The sequence below is a fragment of the Populus trichocarpa genome, chromosome 8 (genome assembly GCF_000002775.5).
Source record: "Populus trichocarpa isolate Nisqually-1 chromosome 8, P.trichocarpa_v4.1, whole genome shotgun sequence".
Lineage (NCBI taxonomy): Eukaryota > Viridiplantae > Streptophyta > Magnoliopsida > Malpighiales > Salicaceae > Populus > Populus trichocarpa.
Window position 1 is genome coordinate 2362641 of NC_037292.2, and position 20957 is coordinate 2383597.

Here is a 20957-nt window from a genome sequence, read left to right on the forward strand (position 1 = left end):
TTATCTCGATTTCATGACTCGTATTACGAATTTGATAGGTTAACTCGGGTCGTATTTTGGTTATTTTCTAATTGTTTTTATTTTATTTTATCATTTAACATTGAGTTGGTTTGACGTTGTGCTTCGTAATCTATCTCAATTTGTTTTCTGCAAGGTTATCTTGATCTCATGATCCGGGTCACATGTTTGGTAGGTTGACTATGTTTTTTTTGGTCGTTTTTTAGTTGAACATGTCTTTTTAATTGGGTTTTGTAGTTTTTTTTATTTGTCTTTTCATCTCGATCATGATCAAAGTCGAGAATTTGATAGGTTGACTAGATTAGTTTTTTTTTGTCAAATTTTAATCGAATATAATACTACGCTGTGAGTTTAACTGACTAGCTCAAATTGACTTTGATTGTTTTTTTTTATCTTCCAATTAATTTTTTTTATTTCACCACTCGGTATTAAGCTGGTTTGATAGTTTTTTTATTTACTTTTTATGAGATTCTCTTGATCTGATTCAAATTACAAGTTTGGCAGGTTAATTTAGGTTGACTCATATAGTTTTCATCATGCTTTTTTTTTTTCTAGTTTTATATTTTAACTCTTAATTGATTAAGAATTGACATCCATGATTTTTTTTTAAAGCTATCAAGGTCCCGTAACACAAGTTGTGGATTTGACATGTTAATACGGATTGATGAAATGTATTGTAATCTTGATACTTGGAAAAAAATATCATTTAATATATTAATATATCAATATTAAAAAATATTAAATACACATCATATTTTAGATTTATAATTATTTTTTATTATAAAACACATTAGCAATGTTTTAACCATTTTTTTTACTTCAAACAAGGTTAATCCAACTTGCAACACAACCCCGACAACGGTTTAGAGTTTATTTGTGAGTATGGTTGCTTTTTATTTATAAATGTATTAAAATAATGTTTTTTATTTTTTAAAATATATTTTTGATACCAACGCATCAAAATAATATGAAAGCACCAAAAAATATTAATTTGAAGTAAAGAAAAAAATAAAAATTTTTAATTTTTTTTAAATACTTTTAAAACACAAAAATAAACAAGATGAATATATAACCCGTCGAAAACTTTAACACAGAGAGATTTATCTCGGAGATAAATTATTTATATTTCAATGTACACTGATCTCTCTCATGATGTCATCCACTCCAGCACTATCATAAAAAATTAAGTATATATGCACTGCACTCAGCCATAAATACATCTAACAATAACCATACTCGATCCATTTAGAAAAAGAAAAAGAAAAAACAAATAAGGAGAATCTGATAACCAGCCACACCTACACCGTTATATGGATCATGCTTAAAAATATTTGACCTTTTTTTTAGAGTCTATTTGGATTTTGTTTTTGTTTTTTTTCTTATTTTCGGATATACCATAAAACTTTTTGAATTACCAAATAACCAAAGAAATAAATTTATTTAATTTTTATTTTACGAACCAGTCTTTTAACGCATCAAATTAATTCGAAGGGCTGGTTTTTGAGATTTAAAAAAAAATAATTTATCCTAGATAAAAATGCTTTGAAGAAATTATTTAATTAAAAAAACCTAACTAAAGAATATCACAAATTCACAATCCATGAAACAGGAAAAAAGATTTATTGAAAATCAAACTAAGTCCTAAAATATCTTATAAATTTATATTTATTTTAATAGCGGACTCCATAGAAGAATGAAATATGATTTAATAGCGCCCTTGAGTACAGATGTCTCTCTCTCCTCTGTCTCTCTCTCAATTCTCTCTTGTCCCTTATCGTCTCCAAGAAAAGAAAGAAAAAGTTTCTTCTCCTCTCATCTCTCCTTCCACAGATTTTCTCTCTTGTTTTCTCTGCAACCAAACAACAACGGAAAAGTTATTAGAATCCAAAAACTCCATGGCATCACCACACTCTATTATCTTCACCGATCCAAAACCCTAATCTCCACCAACTGCCAATCAATTCCTCTCATCGCCTCTCAGGTTCGATCAATCTTTTTTAATGTTTCCATTAATTTATCCGGTTTTAATCGATTTATTAGTCAGTAACTCCCTGGATTTTTTTTTTAATTTGCACATACCAATACCAAAATAATAACAATATTCTGCTGTTTTTGGATTCTACTCGGTGCCGTTTCTCGTGTCTGCCAGTACTGCAGCTTATTCGATCTGTTTTTCTGAGGTTTTATGTTTGGTGTGCCGCAGGGGGGAAGAATTGGCGGCGCATGTGAGATAGGTGGATTAGATTAGGGTTAGGGTTTTTGTTTGTTAGTTTTGATGCCGCCAGAGCCATTGCCGTGGGATCGGAAGGACTTCTTTAAGGAGAGGAAGCACGAGAGGTCCGAGACGACGTCTTCTTCTTTTGGTGGCGGGTCTACGTCACGATGGAAGGATTTTTCTTATTCTTCCTCGAGTCATTATGGATCCTCTCGTGATTTCAATCGTTGGGGTCCCCACGACTTTCGCAGGCCTCCTGGTGCGTTTTCCTTGTTTCTTGCAATTTCTCTACTTTTGTTTTTATATTTTAATTGTACGCGGCAGTCCGCAGTTGATTTTTTAGAAGAGATTTAATCTAGGGTTTCCATGCATTTTCGGGCAATAGGCCATTGCTTTGATTTTAGGTGTTTCTTTTCTTTTTATAGTGAAAAATTTAGTGACTCTTGAGGATATTGACTGTGTAGTGTTCAATTTTTTCTTTTATTGTTCTTATTTTACTTTTCATGGTACAGATCTGATTTGGGTTTTTTTGGTTGTTAGAATTTGTTAGGTTCATCTTCATTATTTTTTTGCTAGATCGGAACTTTTTTGGTCTGGGGTATTTGTTTTCTTTGCAAGGTTCTTTTATCCCCTTTTTCTTCGAGGTGAAAATATATTCGGTGCTTGTGTTAATTATTTGTTTTCCCTTATTTTTCTTTTGAATGCCTTGCGAAGGTCATGGTAAGCAGGGTGGTTGGCATATGCTTGCTGAAGAATCTGGTCACTTGTACGCACCATATAGGTCCAGTGATAAGATGCTGGAAGATGAGAATTGCCGGCCATTTTTGCGTGGAGATGGAAGATATGTCCGGAACAATAGGGGTTATTTCAGCCAGAGGGATTGGAGAGGTGGTCATTCATGGGAAATGAGTAATGGGTCTTCTAACATGCCTGTGAGGCAGCATGATGTGAGTAATGATCATATGTCAGTTGATGAAATGCTAATGTTTCCCCCATCTCAACCCGCTCATTCTGATTTTGTTGACTCATGGGATCAGCATCAATTGAAAGACCAACAAGATAATAATAAGATGGGTGGTGTCAATGGGTTGGGCACAGGCCAAAGAGGTGATAGAGAGAACTCACTAGATTGGAAGCCTCTTAAATGGACCCGTTCTGGAAGCTTGTCTTCCCGGGGGTCTGGTTTAAGTCATTCAAGTAGCTCGAAGAGCCTTGGGGGTGCAGATTCTAATGAAGGAAAGGCTGAGTTGCAACCGAAGAATGCCACTCCAGTCCATTCCCTTTCAGGGGATGTTGCTGCTTGTGTTACTTCTGCAGCACTATCTGAAGAGATTTCTTCTAGGAAGAAGGCACGCCTTGGATGGGGTGAGGGGCTGGCAAAGTATGAGAAGAAGAAAGTTGAAGGCCCAGAAACAAGTGACAACAAAGATGGAGCTGTCGTTTCTGCTAATAATGTAGAGTCCATTCATTATCAAACTTCAAACTTGGCTGAAAAGAGCCACGGAGTAATGGGCTTTTCAGACTGTGCATCTCCTGCTACGCCTTCCTCTGTTGCTTGTAGTTCATCACCAGGTAATTGTTCAGTTCTTTGAATTTTTTCTGTAAAGCTGTTGTGTATAGGTATATACCTTCTGAGTTTTTTACATGGAAAATCTAACAACATTCACGTGGTTTTTAAACTTAAATGATACATTGGGTATTATGCAATTGATTTTCTTCATGGTTTTTGCTATTATTTAGTTGACTAGTTGACACCCAGTACTGGGAGCATCACTGAATATGCCTGTTTAGAATAGTGAACTGCTATGTTGCCAATTTCTCCAGGAGGCAATTTACATGACCTTCCACTAGTGGAAAGTTTGCCATAGTTTACTCCAAAATACTACTTTTTTTTTTAAAAAAAGAGAACAATGTTTGATACAGCCATGCTAGCACTGTTCCTTTTTTTCAAAAGTAATTATATCTTATTTTTCAACAAGCTCTCCTTTTCTCCTCTTTTTTTTTCCCTTTTAAATGTTCTAAGCTATTGCCTCTGTGTCCCAGGTTTAGAGGAGAAAACATTTGTGAAGTCAACAAATGCTGATAACGTTGTTAGTAACTCATGTGGTTCACCTAGTGTTGGTTCTCAAAGTCAAATTGAGGGATTGTGTTTTAATTTAGAGAAGATGGATGTTAGTTCTGTAGCTAACCTGGGTTCTTCACTATCTGAACTGCTTCAGTCTGATGATCCAAGTTCTGTGGACTCTAGTTTTGTGAGGTCTACTGCAATGAATAAGCTGCTTGCATGGAAAGGTGACATTTCAAAGTCACTGGAATTGACAGAATCTGAAATTGATTCTCTTGAAAATGAACTTAAGTCCATGAGATTTGAATCTGGAAACAGATGTCCTTGTCCGGCAGCATCCAGTCCTCGTCCATTTGATAGTGATGCAAAACCTTGCAATGTACAGGGGGTTGCCTCTAACAGTGTCCCACGACCTTCTCCCTTGCAAGTTGCATCATGTGGGGATGGAATTGTGGAGAAGGTTTCTTTTTGCAATGGTGAGTTGGAAGAAGCTCATGCTGATGTTAAGGAGGATGATATTGATAGTCCTGGAACTGCTACATCTAAACTTGTTGAACCAGTATTTTTGGCAAGGGCAGATTCATCGACTGTCACTGTGAAAGATGATTTTGATGCTATTCAGTCTGCAAGGATGAACTTGAAAGGTGTAGTTCCTTGTGCTGATGAGGAAGTGACTGGCATATTTACTTGCAAGGAAGATTTACCTTCTGGTGATGTGATTTCAGACACATATGGAGAAGATAATTTATGTAATCTAATACTGGCCTCCAATAAACAATCTGCGAGTAGGGCATCTGAAGTATTTAATAAACTATTGCCTAGTGAGCAGTGTAGGTTTGATTTTTCAGGTGTTATCAATGGATCCTCTTGGCAGAGTGATGCCTTAGTTGTAGAAAATTTTGCTATGAGGAAGCGGCTATTAAGATTTAAGGAGAGAGCTGTAACCCTGAAGTTTAAAGCCTTTCATCATCTGTGGAAGGAAGATATGCGATTGCTTTCTATAAGGAAACATCGTGCGAAGTCTCATAAGAAATGTGAACAAAGCTTGCGGACAACTCAAAGTGGGTTTCAAAAGCATCGTTCTTCCATTCGTGCTCGATTCTCTTCTCCTGGTAAGGCTACTAAGATCACTCGACCTGTTCTTTATAAATGGCTGTCGTTTTCTGGTTAAGCTTGTTATTGCATCGGTAAATTGGTAAAACAGGTACCTTATTTTTTTATCATTAAGAACTGCCATCAGATACCATACAAGTTTTGTTCCATATGGGTAGAAAATGCTGAGCTAACAGATATGCATGGGGACTTTTAGCTTTCCATGTGATAAAGTGAGATCACATGGTTACTAGTTCATAATATTGCTGTGTTCCTGTACCATGTAATGAATTTTGGAAAACATGTGTTATTGTTCCTTATATCTATTGTCTACTGGGGCTGGGAGATCCATCATGTGAGAACTCTCTGTACTTGTGCTGTTGACTTTCCTGTTGTGCCACAAAGTTCAGATGCCCTCTTAGAGGTTTGTTTGCTAGAAATGATGTGTAAATGTGAGCTTGCCTGTTCTTACTTCATGTCAAGTGGACTTGGATATTGAAAGCTTTATATATTTGGATAGCTTTCTTCTTCCATGAGCACTGTAGGTGTGATCTTATAGGACTGGATTAGATTTTATAGATTTCGATGTCCATTGTTGGGATAACTGTGTTGGAAGTCAGGTCTTTATGGCGTGTGTGTATATAACCTGTACATTGTATGTCAAAATGGATACTGGCTCTATCTCTCTTATCGAAAAGGGTCATTGGCTAAATTTTTCATTGATTTGGTAGCTTATAAAGTAACTGTTGAGAGTAACTGTGGAGAGTTTTGGTTATTTTGGTCAAGAGAGATGTTTGTCATTCTTCTCAAGCTATATAAAGTTAGGTTACAGATATCTAAGCCAAACATATTACTTCTGTTGTGGCCTTGGATTTGGTTACGTAATTGATATGGTGCAGATTTGGGCAAGTAGTGTCAATTTAGGCAAGCCTTGTTGATTCTTGCCTCCCCCCTCTTCCTCTTTTGTTATATATATTATGAAAATGTGATTTGCCAGAGTTGAATAACCAACTCATTATTTCAGAGAAAGAGCCATTTGATTTTTAAACCAAGGATTTTACTTGCTTGCTTAATGTATTGTGAGTTCAAAATACATTAAAAATGATTCTTAATGGTGGTCTTAAATACCAAGGTTTATCTGGTTGAATTATAATTTTTTTTCAATCTCTGCAGCTGGAAATTTGAACCTGGTCCCTACAACAGAGATACTTAACTTCACAAGCAAGCTGCTTGCAGATTCTCAGCTCAAGCTTTACAGGAATGCTTTGAAAATGCCAGCATTAATTTTGGACAAGAAAGAGAAGATAGTATCACGGTTTATCTCCAGTAATGGATTGGTTGAAGATCCTTGTGCTGTTGAGAAGGAAAGAGCTATGATCAATCCCTGGACTTCTGATGAAAAAGAAATTTTCATGCATAAGCTTGCGACTTTTGGGAAGGATTTCAGAAAAATTGCTGCTTTTCTTGATCACAAGTCAACTGCAGACTGTGTTGAATTCTATTACAAAAACCACAAATCTGATTGTTTTGAAAAAACCAAGAAGAGTAAACAAACTAAATCTTCTACTAACTACTTGGTTGCATCAAGTACAAAATGGAATCGTGAATTGAATGCTGCGTCGCTTGATATTTTTGGTGCTGTGATGGCAGCTGGTGCTGACCATGCTATGAACAGTCGGCGGTTGTGCTCTAGTAGAATCTTTTCGAGTGGCTACCGTAATTCTAAAATAACGGAAGGTTGTGATGATGGTATTTTAGAAGGATCAAGTATCTTGGATGTTCTTGGGAGTGAAAGAGAGACTGTTGCTGCTGATGTTTTAGCAGGTATCTGTGGTTCAATGTCCTCTGAGGCCATGAGTTCTTGTATCACTACCTCTGTTGATCTTGTAGAGGGCTATCGAGAGCGGAAGTGCCAAAAGGTGGATTCTGTTGCGAAGCCACCTTTGACATCTGATGTTACGCGGAATTTCGATGAAGAGACCTGTTCAGATGAGAGTTGCGAGGAGATGGATCCTACTGATTGGACAGATGAGGAGAAGTCCATGTTTATACAAGCTGTATCATCCTATGGAAAGGATTTTGCAATGATCTCCCATTTTGTCAGGACAAGAACTAGGGACCAGTGCAAGGTGTTTTTTAGCAAGGCCAGGAAGTGCCTTGGACTGGATTTGATGCATCCTGGACATAGAAATTTTGGAACACCAGTTAGCGATGTTGGAAATGGAGGTGGGAGTGACACAGAAGATGCCTGTGCTATAGAGACTGGATCTGCTATTTCCAGTGATAAACTAGACTCTAAGATTGATGAGGACTTGCCGCCGTCTGTCATGAATACAGAGCATAATGAATCTGATGCAGAGGAGAGGATAAGGTTGCATTCTGACCTGGATGGAACTGAAGACAATAATGCATCTGGGATATTAGATCATAATGATTCCAAGATTGTGGATAAAATGGTTTCTGATCCAGCTGAGGCGGGGAAGAGGGCTGATCTAGCTTTGGTTGTTGACAGCAAAGTCCTGAATTCTGTTAATCAGTTGGAGTCTCTGCAGGCCCAGAAAGTGTTGATTGTGTCAATTAATGCAGAATCTGAAAGAGATCAAGCGGCTGACAAGACTGTTTCTGTTGCTGAAGCAGGGCCTGTTGTAGGCACAGTTGATGCCAGCACATCCAATGCAAACACTGCAGTTGAGTTGAAAGCTGTAGCTGAGGTCTCAAATGATGTTACTGGACAAGAACTTCTGTTGCCTGAAAAAAGTTTGTGTAGCTCAAGTGGTTTGATGCAAGATTCAACCAGCAATGCCTCACACCATCGTGTAAATATGGATTCTTGTTCAGATATCAGTCGCTGTTCAGAAAATATACATCAAGTCTCTGTCCATTTGGAATCTGTGGAAAAGCCTCCTGTCATCTCATTGCCACAGGAGAATGATCTTTCTATAATGAATTCTGTAGTACAAGATTCCGTGGTCATCCAATATGAGAAAAAGCATGAACAACTTCAGGAGTGTAGAGATGAGCAGGGTAAAACATCTTTTTGTAGAGATGACTACTTCCAGCATCTGTCTGGTCACCCTCTGATGAGCCAGAATGATTCCTCCCAGATTCTCAGGGGTTATCCGCTGCAAATTCCAACAAAGAAAGAGATGAATGGGGATAATTATGCCAGACCACTTTCTGAAGCTCGAAGCTTTCCAAACTCTGAAAAGAATGTCACCTCTGAAAAGAATGTCACCAGTCAGTTTGAAGCTGAGGATTGCTATCTTCAAAAGTGTAGCGGCTCAAAATCTCAGCATTCAGTGTCTGAGCTCCCATTCCTGTCTCAACGTTTTGAACATGGAAGTGATTGTCCAAGAGATCATTCACGGAGGTCTTCAGATATGGAAAAACCATGTAGGAATGGTGATGTTAAACTGTTTGGTAAAATACTCAGTAACCCCTTGCAAAAGCAGAATTCTATTGCCCATGAGAATGGTGAAAAGGAGGCCCCGCATCTTAAGCCAGCAGGCAAGTCAGCAACTTTTAAATTAACTGGTCACCACCCTACAGAGGGTAACATGGCTTTCTTAAAGTGTGATCGTAATAATCAGCTTGGCCCTGAGAATTTTCCCCTGAGCCATGGATTCTGGGATGAGAACAGAACACAGACAGGGTTACCTGATTCTGCTGCTTTACTGGCAAAGTATCCTGCTGCATTTAGCAATTATCCTGTGCCATCATCCAAAATGCCACAGCAGACATTGCAATCTGTTGTCAAGAGTAACGAGTGTAATCAGAGTGGCCTGTCTGTTTTTCCTTCAAGGGATGTAAGTGGGACTAATGGAGTGGTGGATTATCAATTGTACAGGAGTCACGACAGTACTGGAGTGCAGCCATTTGCGGTAGATATGAAGCAGCGGGAGGATATATTTGTGGAGATGCAGAGACTGAATGGACAGCAAGCGAGGGGGATGGTAGGGATGAATGTTGTAGAAAAGGGGGCGATTCTTGTTGGGGGACCATGCACGGGTGTTTCTGATCCTGTGGTAGCCATTAAAAGGCACTATGCCAAAACTGATCAGTATGGGGGGCAAAATGGAACCGTCTTTAGAGAAGAAGAATCTTGGAGAGGCAAGGGCGACTTAGGCAGGTAGTAGGAGTGTTGAGAGGGCATCTTTAGGACGCCCTCAGTGGCAAATTCTTCCTTTGCCGTACTTTGTACTATAGTTGTATTTTTCAGTGGAATGATAGGGCAGGAGGCGGTTTCTTAATTCCGTCTTTTTGGTAAAGTTATTTTAGGTGGCTGTAATATTTCAGCTATTTGTTGTCTTTGATGGAAAATACAAAAATAATCTGCCCCCCCCCCCCCCCTTTCCGAAAACCCATCCCAGAGACCATCGACTCATGCTTGCACATGAAAATTCCCTTTTCAGAAATTAGGTCGCAAAGAGCAATGAAATTGCTTCCGGTCAATATATATATATGGGCGACGGCGGCTACTGCAGCTCAACTGGTTGGTTTTATGACCTTAAAAGCTTGAAACCAGCATGCATGGTAAACCCGCCCCCTCCTCTCTTCGTTGCAAGACCATAAAAGAAGAACAAAATCAACGATATTAATATAACTGGTAATAAAAGCTAAACTAATTCCAGCTGATTTAACTTGATGAGCTAAAAAGCTTGGGAGGCGACAGTAAACTTATACTCATATCAAGCAGAGAAGTTGAGTTTAAAGACGCATCTGAGGCATCTTGTAATTGAATGGAAAATGGCTTCACGGGTCGAGAAATTTTCATTGCCTGGGAAACCTTTTGAGAAGCCCAAGTGGCTTGATGCAAGATTCAACCATCAATATGCCATCCTGTACATGAGGAATTTGTTCAGACTTCAGTCTAGGTTCAGAAAATATGCATCAAGTCTTCGTCCAATTAGAATTCGTGAAGAAAGTTCTAGCAATATGCCTGCTACTAGAAAGAAAGTTTCATGCAATAGAAATTGCTCATGTCAACATTCCTGCTCCCTGACCGTGGACGGCGGCTCAACTATTGGGTTTTATGACTTGATAGGTCCAATATTTGTGGAAAACGTTCAACTCGTGCAAAGAAAAAGAAAAGCAAAGAAAAGAAAAGAAAAGAAACGTTTAACAACGAAGATGGCAGGTTAGTGATTCAAAATAGATTCTCTATTGTGCGTTTCAACCTTTGCTCGAACCACAGCAGGAAAGAGTTAGCCAGTAAATTAGTCACCTATAGCACCTTCATGTTTTGCCAGCCAGTTGATTGCAATGCTCTCAACAGAACTATTTCACATCAGTTCTTCGGTTTCTGCTTGTGTGCGTAAGATGGATGGGAGAGGTGCTGTAATTTTTATTACCTGCTGCCAACCAAAAACACAACTGTGAGGAATGTGTATAGAAAGCTTTCTACATCTTAAAAATTGCAGCAGAATATTACTTCGCTAAAAAGATAGTGAGAAATTTTTTATAACAGATCATAAAGTTGTGGAGCACAAAATCACCAGAATAAAAAATATCAACATTTTTCTTGTTTATCATCAACAACGGCCTATACCAAGATTACATCCTCTGGAAAGGGTTTTACAGTTCATTGAATCCCAACCTCATTTTTGGTTGGGTGCGAGAGAACCAATTGATGTGCATGCAAGTAGTAGCCACAATCTCCTGGAACAGGTTTTGCTGGCCTCTCATATCCTCTACAATAAGTAAAATCAAAGTCGTGGGATTCTGGATTTGATAAGAGGATAACACATGGTTTCTGAATGACTGAGCTCAAAAACGAAACGATCAAACAAACTAGCAAACATGATCAAAATGTTGGCACAGAAAAGCTGCTGCAGGAGATATTTCTAGCTAATGAGAACTTGTTACATATAGGAGAATTTTATCAAGTCCTTTTGGTTCTGTTAGGCACATAATAGATGTTTCTTTGCTCCTCATATTCTTTCCTCTTGTCACTCAAGATAAGATTCATCTCGAGGAATGTCTCTTTTTGGTAACTGTGGCATATGACATACGTTAAGACTCGTTAATTCCATCAAAGATCTAATAATAGAGAAGGATTTGGTATTGATTTGGATAAATCAATGCAAACGTGCTTGAGGCTGGATTTAATATGAAGGTACACTTTGTTCTCATGGTAAGGAGGAGAGATCTCTTATGTTGAAGATCAAACTCAACAAAAGCGGTCAAAGACCAATTAACCTAGGTGAGCAGTGTGCAATCCCCCTTCAAAGCATTATGTCCTATGTTCAAAAGAAAACTCCCATATCTTAGCAAATATTAGCTTTCTTATGAGCTGAAATCTGTTGTTGATTATCAGACAACTTCCTTTTCCTCTCTCAAAAATATCACTACTAAGACTAGTGTCAATGTAGAGGAAAAAAGATAATGAGATGAAAGAACCAAACCATCTACATCTACATAAACAGAAATACATTTGTACCCGTCTTCAGCAAAACTCTCATCCTCATGTTCAGAATCAAAGCACATTGGTTGCCCTCCAACATCATAAAGAGGATCACCTGATAATTTACAAAAGCATTGGTCAAACTTGTGCAATTAGATAGCTTAAAGATTAGCTCCTCTAACTTCTGTACATATCAAATTAGCAACCACTAAACCATAATAAACACTATGAAGAGAAAAAGGGCTTTCATTCCCTTATTTATTGCTTCCTGAATCTTGACAAGGATGTAGGCTTCCTTCTAAGACACGGTAAAAAAAAATATCAATGCTAAGGTTTACCCAGCAAAGGATGCCCTATGAAAGAAAGATGAATGCGAATTTGGTGTGGCCGTCCTGATTCAATCTCGACCTGTTAAAACATATCAACAAGTACTTAAAGTTCAGAAAAGTTAAATGATGTTCCATATGCAGTTTATTACAAAGAGTGCCTTCCCTAAATTTCTTTGGATGTTGAATCACGGAAAGGTACTACATATGTGTGCATTAAGATTAATTCAAAATGTACAAAGTGAAGCATACAGGTACCTGGACTAATGTTTGGTTTAGTTGTGAATCTCTTTCAAGGACTTCAACTTTGCTCAAAGCTGGTTTACCTGGCTTGACCAATAGCAAGACATAAACAGGAGCAGAAATACATTTGAAATATAAAAGGATGATTTTCACTACAAAGAGTGGAATTACAAACACAGAAACATGGTGAAAATTACTGAGACTTGAAAACATATCTATACAATTTCTATATACTTTTGAATTTTGTATAGTAACTAGAAATACTTCAGAGGGAAAACAATCAGAGAAAATTTATCAAGGAAAAAATTTGATGAACCTGAGGGTGAAGCAACATACAGCCCTTTGGCCACTCCAGGGTAACGCATTGTTCCAATTGGCTGTTTGATGATAATCTACAATGCAAATAAGATCCTTATCATGTAAAGTTGTTTGCTGGGAATGATGAAATTGAGAAAAAATCAAAAAACCACTCGACACAGATGGCTGCAAGTTTTCAGTATTACAAATACAAAATGAGTTTTCAGCATTATAGACACAAAACAATCAGTGCCACCCAGAGGAGAAATCACAGCATAACCTGGAGTGTACAAATGCTACAAACTGAAAAGGAAGCAAAAGGCAGTGGTTAAGCCAAGGTGTTACCTTATCCTGATTCAGTATCCCATTCACGAGTGCTCGGTATATCTTTGAAATCTTCCTCCTTTTGCTCTGCTCCATGTTGGCATTGCTACAGATGAGGGAATCAAATACGTTTTATCAGCAAAACATATTATGATAAGAAGGCGCGATGAGCAATACTTATAAAAGGCTTTCACACAAACAGAAAGCTAGTAAGATGCATGGTTTAAAAGAAAAAAACAATTGTTCCTTCAATTGCTCAAAGCTGTCAATCAGTTGCTGGTCTAGTGAACCATCTAAGAAATCAATTTGGATAGAGTTGCTCTAAATTCTGTATTACCTGGAGTAAGCAGAATATACAGAGATTAAGGGTGACAAAATGGTTATTTGGCTGAATCCAGTCAGCTGGATAGGTATAGTAAATAATAGCTTCATCATGTTTTTAGAGGATTGAAAATGTCTTCCAATTTGTCTATGTCCACCTAAAGAATTCACAAAAAAAAAAAAAACAGTAACCTGCTGCATTGGAAGCGTTTAGCCTAGGCGAGTTCATTTCTTTCTTCGTTGCATCTTTCTCTTATATGTGAACATAGAACATAAAAGCTAGGCAGTACAAGAAATAATCTTACGTCCAAAGTTTCCTACTCTTTTCATTTGACAATTCATATGTACTAAAACTAATACTGATATCTTAATTTGGGTAAAACCAGATTTCAATTAGCTATGCAGAAAATTTCTCATTGTCCGAACAGATGCTGAACCAGATAAGGAAGTTAATCTATGGCCACAGAAATACTAGGCACCTTGTAACTGATAGCCCCAAAGAAATATGAAATTTTTTAAAGTGAAGTCAAAATTTTCATTGAGAAACAACTCTAGGTGGAAAAGGGCAAGATGAAACTCTGCTGACCTGCTGTCTCCAATAAGGGATGTCCCATCAGCAAAATATGCAGCAAGGCTAGTTTTGGCTACCTTTGTCTTTGCGCAAAGTAGTATTCCTATAACTCAATTAGTAAGTGATCATCAACTCATAGAAAACTTCACAAGAAGAGCTGGTGTATTCCCAGTTACTTTATTAAAACCACAAGAGCAGAGTTCAAAAGTGAAAGTTGTCAAGTAGAAAGAAGAATAAAATGCTGGATATTACTTGTGCAAAATAAAAACAAGATGCAGTCATCATTTAACATCAATTTCTGGTTTACAACCATGACATTTGACTGTCACGCTATTATATCAAGAATTGCTTATTCAGTTAAACCATGAAATTCACTAAAAGCTGCAATAAACAGAAGAAAATTAAAGTCAGATCTTTACTTCTCAGCATCTCTTATTTTCATACCAATGAAAATTAGTTGTGTAAAGTAGTTCTCATTAGCATGCTTCCTCCTCACTGATTAATGAAGTTTGAGAAGGAGTGCAATTATCATTTTGCACATTTCCAAAATTTAGCCAGCCGTAAGCGGAGAAATAAAGTTATGGTCATTTATTCAGCACCAGCACATGCTCATTAGCTAACCTGATGTACCCCTTCCCAGGCGATGAACCGGAACAGGATGTGATCCTTGGATTGCTAGGGAAGAGCTGCCCTTGCTTGCCCTCCACTGGAGTTGCATTAAAACAGTGCGTTGCTGGAAAAGCCCTCCAGGTAAAACTTGAAGACCAGGTGGCTTGTTCAAAGCAACCTGAACATTTAAGCATTGTTCCAAAAAAATCAGCCAAACATAAACACACAAAAAACACCTGTACCCAAAAGTAATCAATACAGGGGTTGTATGTAAAACATTTACCATATCATCATCTTCATATAAAACTTGAAGCAAGTAAGGAGCATCGGGCTCTCTCCATGGAAGCCTATGATAGACCAATTCCATACCATCCCTAAACAAAATTTCATTTTTTTCCCAACAATCATAATCTCTTCCTACACCAAAAAAAAAAATGTGCTAGCACAAAGTAACCACATTTTAAAAGAAAAAAAGACAATTGGCTTTGAACACAAACCCACCTAAGGATTGCTTTGGGCTCTTTAACAACTTCACCATCGATTGTTATCTGCAACCAAAAACAAAAACCCGTCTCGAATAATTACTCAATAGTCCATTACATTGCCAAAAAAATGTGAAAAATTCACCATTTCTTTGTTTTTTGTGGAGGGCGAACCTGTCCATTGTGTATCCTCTGCAACCAACTGTTTCAGTATCAGTACGCAAACCCAATAAAAAAATAATCAAAAGCAAACAGATTTCTTGAGAGAGAATTGATTACCCTTGTAAGGGAGCAGAATTTTTGTACTTGGAAGAGTAGAAGTGTATCAGAGTCAATCCTGTAGTTAATTAATTAATTATTGATTAGCAGAGATGAGTAATGAATGAATAAAAATAAAATAGAAATTAATAGCTAAAAAAAAATAAAGAAAGACCAGAATCGGAGGAGGTGGAGACGACGTCGTTGTAGAACAAGCCTTCGTTAAGATCAGGCCAAGGTGACCCGAAAGAACAAAGCGGTGATCTGCTGTTGTTGTTGCACAACATTTCTTTCTGTACGGTCTGTTTCAGTTTTGGTTGCTAAAAGCAAAAATCTTAGCAGCAGCTTTTTTTCCTTCGTGGGGGTGCTTGATCTTGTATTAGTTATTGTTTTTAAAATATATATTAAAAATATATTTTTAACATTAATATATTTTAATAATATATATATATATATATATATATATATATATATATATAAATTTAAAAAAATTCTAGTCCGTTTCTAAACAGGATATGGCTGCCTTCTAATACAACTATTTTTCTTAGTTAATAAAATAATTGTGGTTATTTGTTTTTAATTAGTTTTGCTTTTACCATTGTTAAAAATGATTTCTCTTTCTTCTTTTATTTTCTCCTTTTTTCATTATTGAAAGCCTTTTTGGAATTATTTTATATAAGTCTTAATTATAAGTTTTTTTTTTCAACAAATTTTAATTAATGAAAAAAAATAGTTTGAATTCTTTTGCAGTTGAATTAGGTCATCACTAGGGCACCTGTCCTGTAACTGAGATAAACACGGACAAAATGATATACTTCTGATATAAAAAAAAAAACTCAAAATATTAAAAAAAAACTTGACATGTTAAAATTTATAGGGATAATTAAAAAAAAAGTTTTATAGTTTGATTTAAATTTTATTTTTTCTTTATACTTTCACAAATTATAGTTTCCACAGTATAGTTTATATGTTAAATAACAGTTTATAATGCATTTTATTTGAATTTTTTATTTAATTTCAGGATATAAAATATAATTTATAAAAAAATTTAAATTTAAATTTAAATTAAACCATAAATTTTTAACATTCTCTGTTATGAACACATCCATATTTAGCTGGTTAAAGACATTTATTGGCGACTGCTGTAAAGAGTGCCAGAATGGCTCTGTTCTTGATTTGAACAGGCACAAATTTCCTTTTGGTTTTAAGCTTTTGGTGGTATGGCATGGATGTGGATAGAAGTTGAGTTATATAGACGTCCTGGAATCCAAATGGTACAATAGCTGCTAAGAGATTCACAGAAATAATATTTTTCTCTATTAAATTCCCTCACGGGGACTTAATTATAAATAAAAAATAATTTCTTGCTCCCCAATGACAGACTGAAATGATAAATATTAAGTGGTTTGCCATTCCATGATCAAACATAAAATTGCCAACCTTAGGAGCTCAGTTTTGATTCTCAGTACATTTGGCGGTGCCTCTCATGATAATTCTTCCCAGCAGTATACCAGAGAAAAGATCCATCAAGAGGTGTGTACAATCAACACAAACACCCTTTAATTTCAAAATTCTTAATACGCTATTGACCATATTCACTCTTTCTTTCTTTTTTAACAGGTAAACATATAGAGTAGTGTCGGCGGTGTCTTGGATATTTTTGTTTATAAATGGAGTTGAGTGCACTGAGTTTTTGATATATATATAAAAGAGGAAATATCCTGCCATTGATAAAGATTCGGAGAATTGACAAAAGCAGCAGTGTTCAACCGGTCAAAATCGGCACCACAAACCCTACAGTAAAAAATGCTGGCACACACGCTGACCAGATCATTACAACTTGGCAAAGAACAAACCACAGTTCAAAGTTCAAACCCAATATAAACTAATGGGTTGAATCCAAGAAATTAGTTGACCCGCTCCCATGCGCGATTGCAGCAAATACAAAAGAGCAACTACAATGAATCTATCAGCCAGGTTTTGTTGAAAATTCCACAGTTGTTATTATAAAAGTGACTAATTAATTCAGTCCCTTTCAATTCCCATAGATGCAATCCTGTTTATAGAAATGAAAACCAAGATTTCATGAATCAGATCGGGACAGAAATTTGCCTGAACAATAAATAAATCACTCATTATTTATATATTTTTATTCCTTCTATTGCCGGAATCAGGTCTTTACAGGAAAGGGAACAACAACAATCATGGAAAACAAGGAATAGGCAAACGCCCTTTGTTGGAAACAAGGAATTACAATCATGTAAAAGCACCATGATGGGGCGAACAACAGTGCTAAGACAGAATTAGCAGAATACGTCAGCTGCTGAAGATGAGTTTCCGGCCATCTGAAGGGAAACTGGATATTCCACCAGAGAACCGCAATGTCCACTATTAACAGCAATAACTTGCAACTGACTTAAGCGACTGGCAGGTGTTTCGGTGAGAGGCATTCCCTTGGCAGCCACTGCAGGTGTTTCGGTGAGAGGCTTTCCCTTGGCAGCCACTGCAGGTGTTTCGGTGAGAGGCATTCCCTTGGCAGCCACTCCCTTCAGCCGGTATCGCTCTGCCCTAGATCCAATAACCTGTCCTAATATAGATGCTCCAATGGTAAATGCCATGGCTGACTTTGGCATCAATATGGATTTCCTAAGCATGCCTATGAAAGGAACTGCAGCATGGACAGCAGCAAACCATGATGGCGAAAATTTTTTGGTGTGCTCCCTCCATATTCCTAAAGGAACATTTGCTGCCATACCCAACATCCCAATCACAAGTATCTTTTCAGGTAAGGGTTGTGGCCGAAGATTCTTTGCAAAGGCAGTTTGTGATATAGCTGCTCGGGCTGCAACTATTGCAGGTGGGCACTTGAATTTCATGCCTGGAGGGGGTTTCAGAACCTTCGCCACAAGTGGCAGGACACCACTAACTGCCCGAAATGATTTTGCAATAGGGCAGTTTCCAGTTTGCAGCCACTCATTGCTCAATGCCTCGTGCTTTGAGTGTCCTCCCTGAACATCATTATAAAAACTTGTCAATTTAAAGTTCCAAAATATGTTTTCATCATATATGTTATGAACTTCTGATGGAATTTTTTGTCAGTCTAAAAATCAACATTCATTTACCTGTGAAGACGACTCTTTCTTGGATGAATTGGAGTTTTTCTTCTGATTATTCCACTTCTTAGAAAATGCATCAAAACTGAAGGGTCCCCCAGCTCCAAAGGATGAAAGACTGATGGTGGCTGCCTTTGCAGCTAAAGGATTGAACTCCGGTGCAGTAGGCCGAGGTTCTACTTTCTCAGAATGTGAGAATGATCTTTCAGAAAGTGGGACTACTCCATCATGCCCATGGAATAGCCTAAATGTCATATCAAAATTGGGACCATCTTCGAAAATCGGACCCTTACCTGTGCGTACCTGGCAAAGATTGATCAAAATTTTAGCTGAATGTTCCAGAGCAATCAACCAATTTCAATTAAGTTGGTCGGGATCTGATTGTCCAAGTGAAAATTGTACTATTGAGATGGTCATGATATCAGATTAAGGTAAGAGAGGCAAGCCCAGGTTCTACATTTATTGGTTTCATACTAAGCCAGGCTAGCTCCGAGTAACATACAACCTTTTGGTTTTCAAAGGAATTCCTAATAGAAATGCACAAAGTATAATAAAACAGTAAAACAGTACCCGATCTAATACCCAACCAGGACTCAGATATAGAAGAAGCTTACATTTAAGCAAAAAAGCGAAAAAATAGAAAACTTACAGGCATAGGGAAAGGCATGGATGGGGAAAACGAAAAATTAGTAGGCTCATTAATGTTTTTCAAAAAGGGACACCTTTGGATGTCCAGTTGAGAAGATGCGAGATCCTCATTTAGACCTCTGAAGAAAAAGCCCATCTTTATCAGAAATCAAGGTTATCTGCACAAAAAGAGGAAAGAGCATGAAGATAAATGCCTTCATCGTCTTCCGAACTAGAAAGGGAACTAGAAAAGTTAAGCCTCTAAACATGAAATCAAACTCTCAAAACAATGTTAGAATAAAAATTGACCACGAGCAATATCGCAAAGCAACTATTGATCATATAAACCAATGATCGAGATTGTAAACCAGCCCCAGAAACTGAAGAAAAATGTACAAGATTGTGATTGCAAAGTGTACGATCATGTGCCCAGTAAACACAAACAATTCAATAAATCACCAGTTCTAGCTGCAAAATATAAAATTTAACGAAGAGAGAAAACATCAATGACATCCAATATTTGAAATCATGAACAAGAACAAGACCATATACACATAGATACTGTTCGATTATATAGCAACAAAATCCCATATCAAACATCCATCACTACAACCGATTACATTCGTAAAAACAGAACATAACTCTTGGAAAAGAATAAAACTAAACAAAACCTGACATCATCTGACAGCTCCACAGATCACTACACAAAGCTTTTATTACAAGAGCTACAGAGTATTCATCATTAAAAAAAAAAACTGACTTCACCCAAAAATAATGGAACCCATCTGACTTCCAGAAAAACCCATCAGTGTTTTTTCTTTAAACCTTTAAATTATCAAACTTCAGCAAACTATTAAACCTCCAAAATCAACAAAGTTCAATTAAAATGAAAGAAAACAAAACACGGAGCAATGCAAGAAAAAAAACCGTAAGAAACAAAGATCTAAAACTGAAAGAACGCAAAAAAATTTATGATGCCATACCTCTTATTCAAATATTACAGTTAACCCAGAAATCAAAGAGAGAGAAGGGAGGAAAAAAGGGTTATTCTGTTTCGAGAGATTGAAGAGACAGAGAAAGGAATCAAAGTTGGGTTCCTTATAGAAATAAAGGAGGGAGTAAACGACGACGTGGTGAGCACACGTCTTGGATGTAAGAGCGTTGTTAATGTCAAGGTTGGAATGGTTTGTTGAGGTCAAAGATGGTAGATGGAGAATTCATGGACAAAGAGAGCAGCCGTCTTATTAAAAAATCAAATAAATATGCGTCTTGATTCTTTTTTATTACCGTGAATTTCCCTCCACTTATAATGGAGAAAAATGCATGATAGGTCACGGCTAATAATTAACCTCAACCATACATTTCAACTTTTATCTTTCTTTCTTGAAGTAGTTTCATTCTAAAATCCGTGATCAATCAAAAGTATTTTCAAGTTTTCTTGTATATAAAAAAAGTATTTTATTTGATTTGATTTAGTTGCTTTCGGTCCATAATCAGAAAATATTGTTTCTATGAAGAGATTGCTCTATAAATAATACCATGCTCTTGGTTTTGCTCGAGGCTAGTGACAAGGTAATTGACGAATTATGCAACTCTAGTTGATTTTCAAGCAGTTTCAATCGTGCATTTTAATAATTAATATTTTACATTATTTATTTAATCCTAATTTATTCTGCCATGGAAATAATTTCTGACAACATTTTTTTTTAAAAAAAAGTGTCCATGCATGAAGCGTGTGGTGGAGTTGTTGAGATTTGGAAGGAAATACTCAACGTTCATTTTGACGTGTTGTGTCACGTGTGAGCTAATTTATAATCTCCACTAGGTTTTTTTTTTTTTTTTTATAGGCAAATCTTCACACAAGCTCCTTTGCAAATGACTTAGCTGGGCAAATTTTCTTGTTTTTTAAATTTTTTTCTTTAATTTTGCAGTTCTAATGGGTCACTTTTATATATAAAAAAAACATGGCTACATGTCTGTCACTAAAGCCAAT

At 36.8% G+C, this 20957-nt stretch overlaps 3 protein-coding genes across 15 annotated transcripts; 1 reads left to right on the forward strand and 2 right to left on the reverse strand.

Annotated features, from left to right (window-relative positions):
* The first annotated feature begins 1743 nt into the window (after positions 1 to 1743).
* On the forward strand, positions 1744 to 9658 carry LOC7479891 (uncharacterized). 3 transcript variants are annotated; one of them, XM_024606633.2, is made up of 6 exons: positions 1744 to 1999; positions 2222 to 2492; positions 2948 to 3180; positions 3271 to 3805; positions 4277 to 5410; positions 6564 to 9658. In XM_024606633.2, the coding sequence occupies exons 2-6, from the start codon at positions 2294 to 2296 to the stop codon at positions 9521 to 9523; spliced, it is 5061 nt and encodes a 1686-aa protein (XP_024462401.1). In that variant the 5' UTR covers positions 1744 to 1999; positions 2222 to 2293; the 3' UTR covers positions 9524 to 9658. The 3 variants fall into 3 exon arrangements, with proteins under 3 accessions (XP_024462401.1, XP_002311103.2, XP_052310985.1); XM_002311067.4 differs by having other exon boundaries at positions 2948 to 3805; XM_052455025.1 differs by lacking the exon at positions 1744 to 1999 and having other exon boundaries at positions 2200 to 2492; positions 2948 to 3805.
* Positions 9659 to 9964: 306 nt separating this feature from the next.
* On the reverse strand, positions 9965 to 15596 carry LOC7457877 (RNA pseudouridine synthase 5). 10 transcript variants are annotated; one of them, XR_002983238.2, is made up of 15 exons: positions 15400 to 15596; positions 15246 to 15303; positions 15141 to 15168; positions 14986 to 15032; positions 14768 to 14858; positions 14497 to 14662; positions 13891 to 13978; positions 13005 to 13089; positions 12679 to 12754; positions 12378 to 12445; positions 12132 to 12201; positions 11830 to 11908; positions 10987 to 11080; positions 10615 to 10741; positions 9965 to 10229 (listed from the first exon to the last, which is right to left on the reverse strand). XR_002983238.2 is itself a non-coding variant. In XM_024606634.1 (14 exons), the coding sequence occupies exons 1-14, from the start codon at positions 15509 to 15511 to the stop codon at positions 10673 to 10675; spliced, it is 1131 nt and encodes a 376-aa protein (XP_024462402.1). In that variant the 5' UTR covers positions 15512 to 15596; the 3' UTR covers positions 10277 to 10672. The 10 variants fall into 10 exon arrangements, 7 of the variants coding, with proteins under 7 accessions (XP_024462402.1, XP_002312025.1, XP_024462404.1 ...); XR_002983237.2 differs by having other exon boundaries at positions 10615 to 10744; XR_008059836.1 differs by having other exon boundaries at positions 10126 to 10229; positions 10939 to 11080.
* Positions 15597 to 17331: 1735 nt separating this feature from the next.
* On the reverse strand, positions 17332 to 20184 carry LOC7479892 (uncharacterized). 2 transcript variants are annotated; one of them, XM_052455027.1, is made up of 5 exons: positions 19948 to 20184; positions 18987 to 19143; positions 18347 to 18640; positions 17695 to 18232; positions 17332 to 17655 (listed from the first exon to the last, which is right to left on the reverse strand). In XM_052455027.1, exons 2-5 carry the CDS (start codon positions 19119 to 19121, stop codon positions 17528 to 17530), a joined length of 1095 nt encoding a protein of 364 aa, XP_052310987.1. In that variant the 5' UTR covers positions 19122 to 19143; positions 19948 to 20184; the 3' UTR covers positions 17332 to 17527. The 2 variants fall into 2 exon arrangements, with proteins under 2 accessions (XP_052310987.1, XP_002312026.2); XM_002311990.4 differs by having other exon boundaries at positions 17332 to 18232; positions 19948 to 20183.
* Between the last annotated feature and the right edge of the window lie 773 nt (positions 20185 to 20957).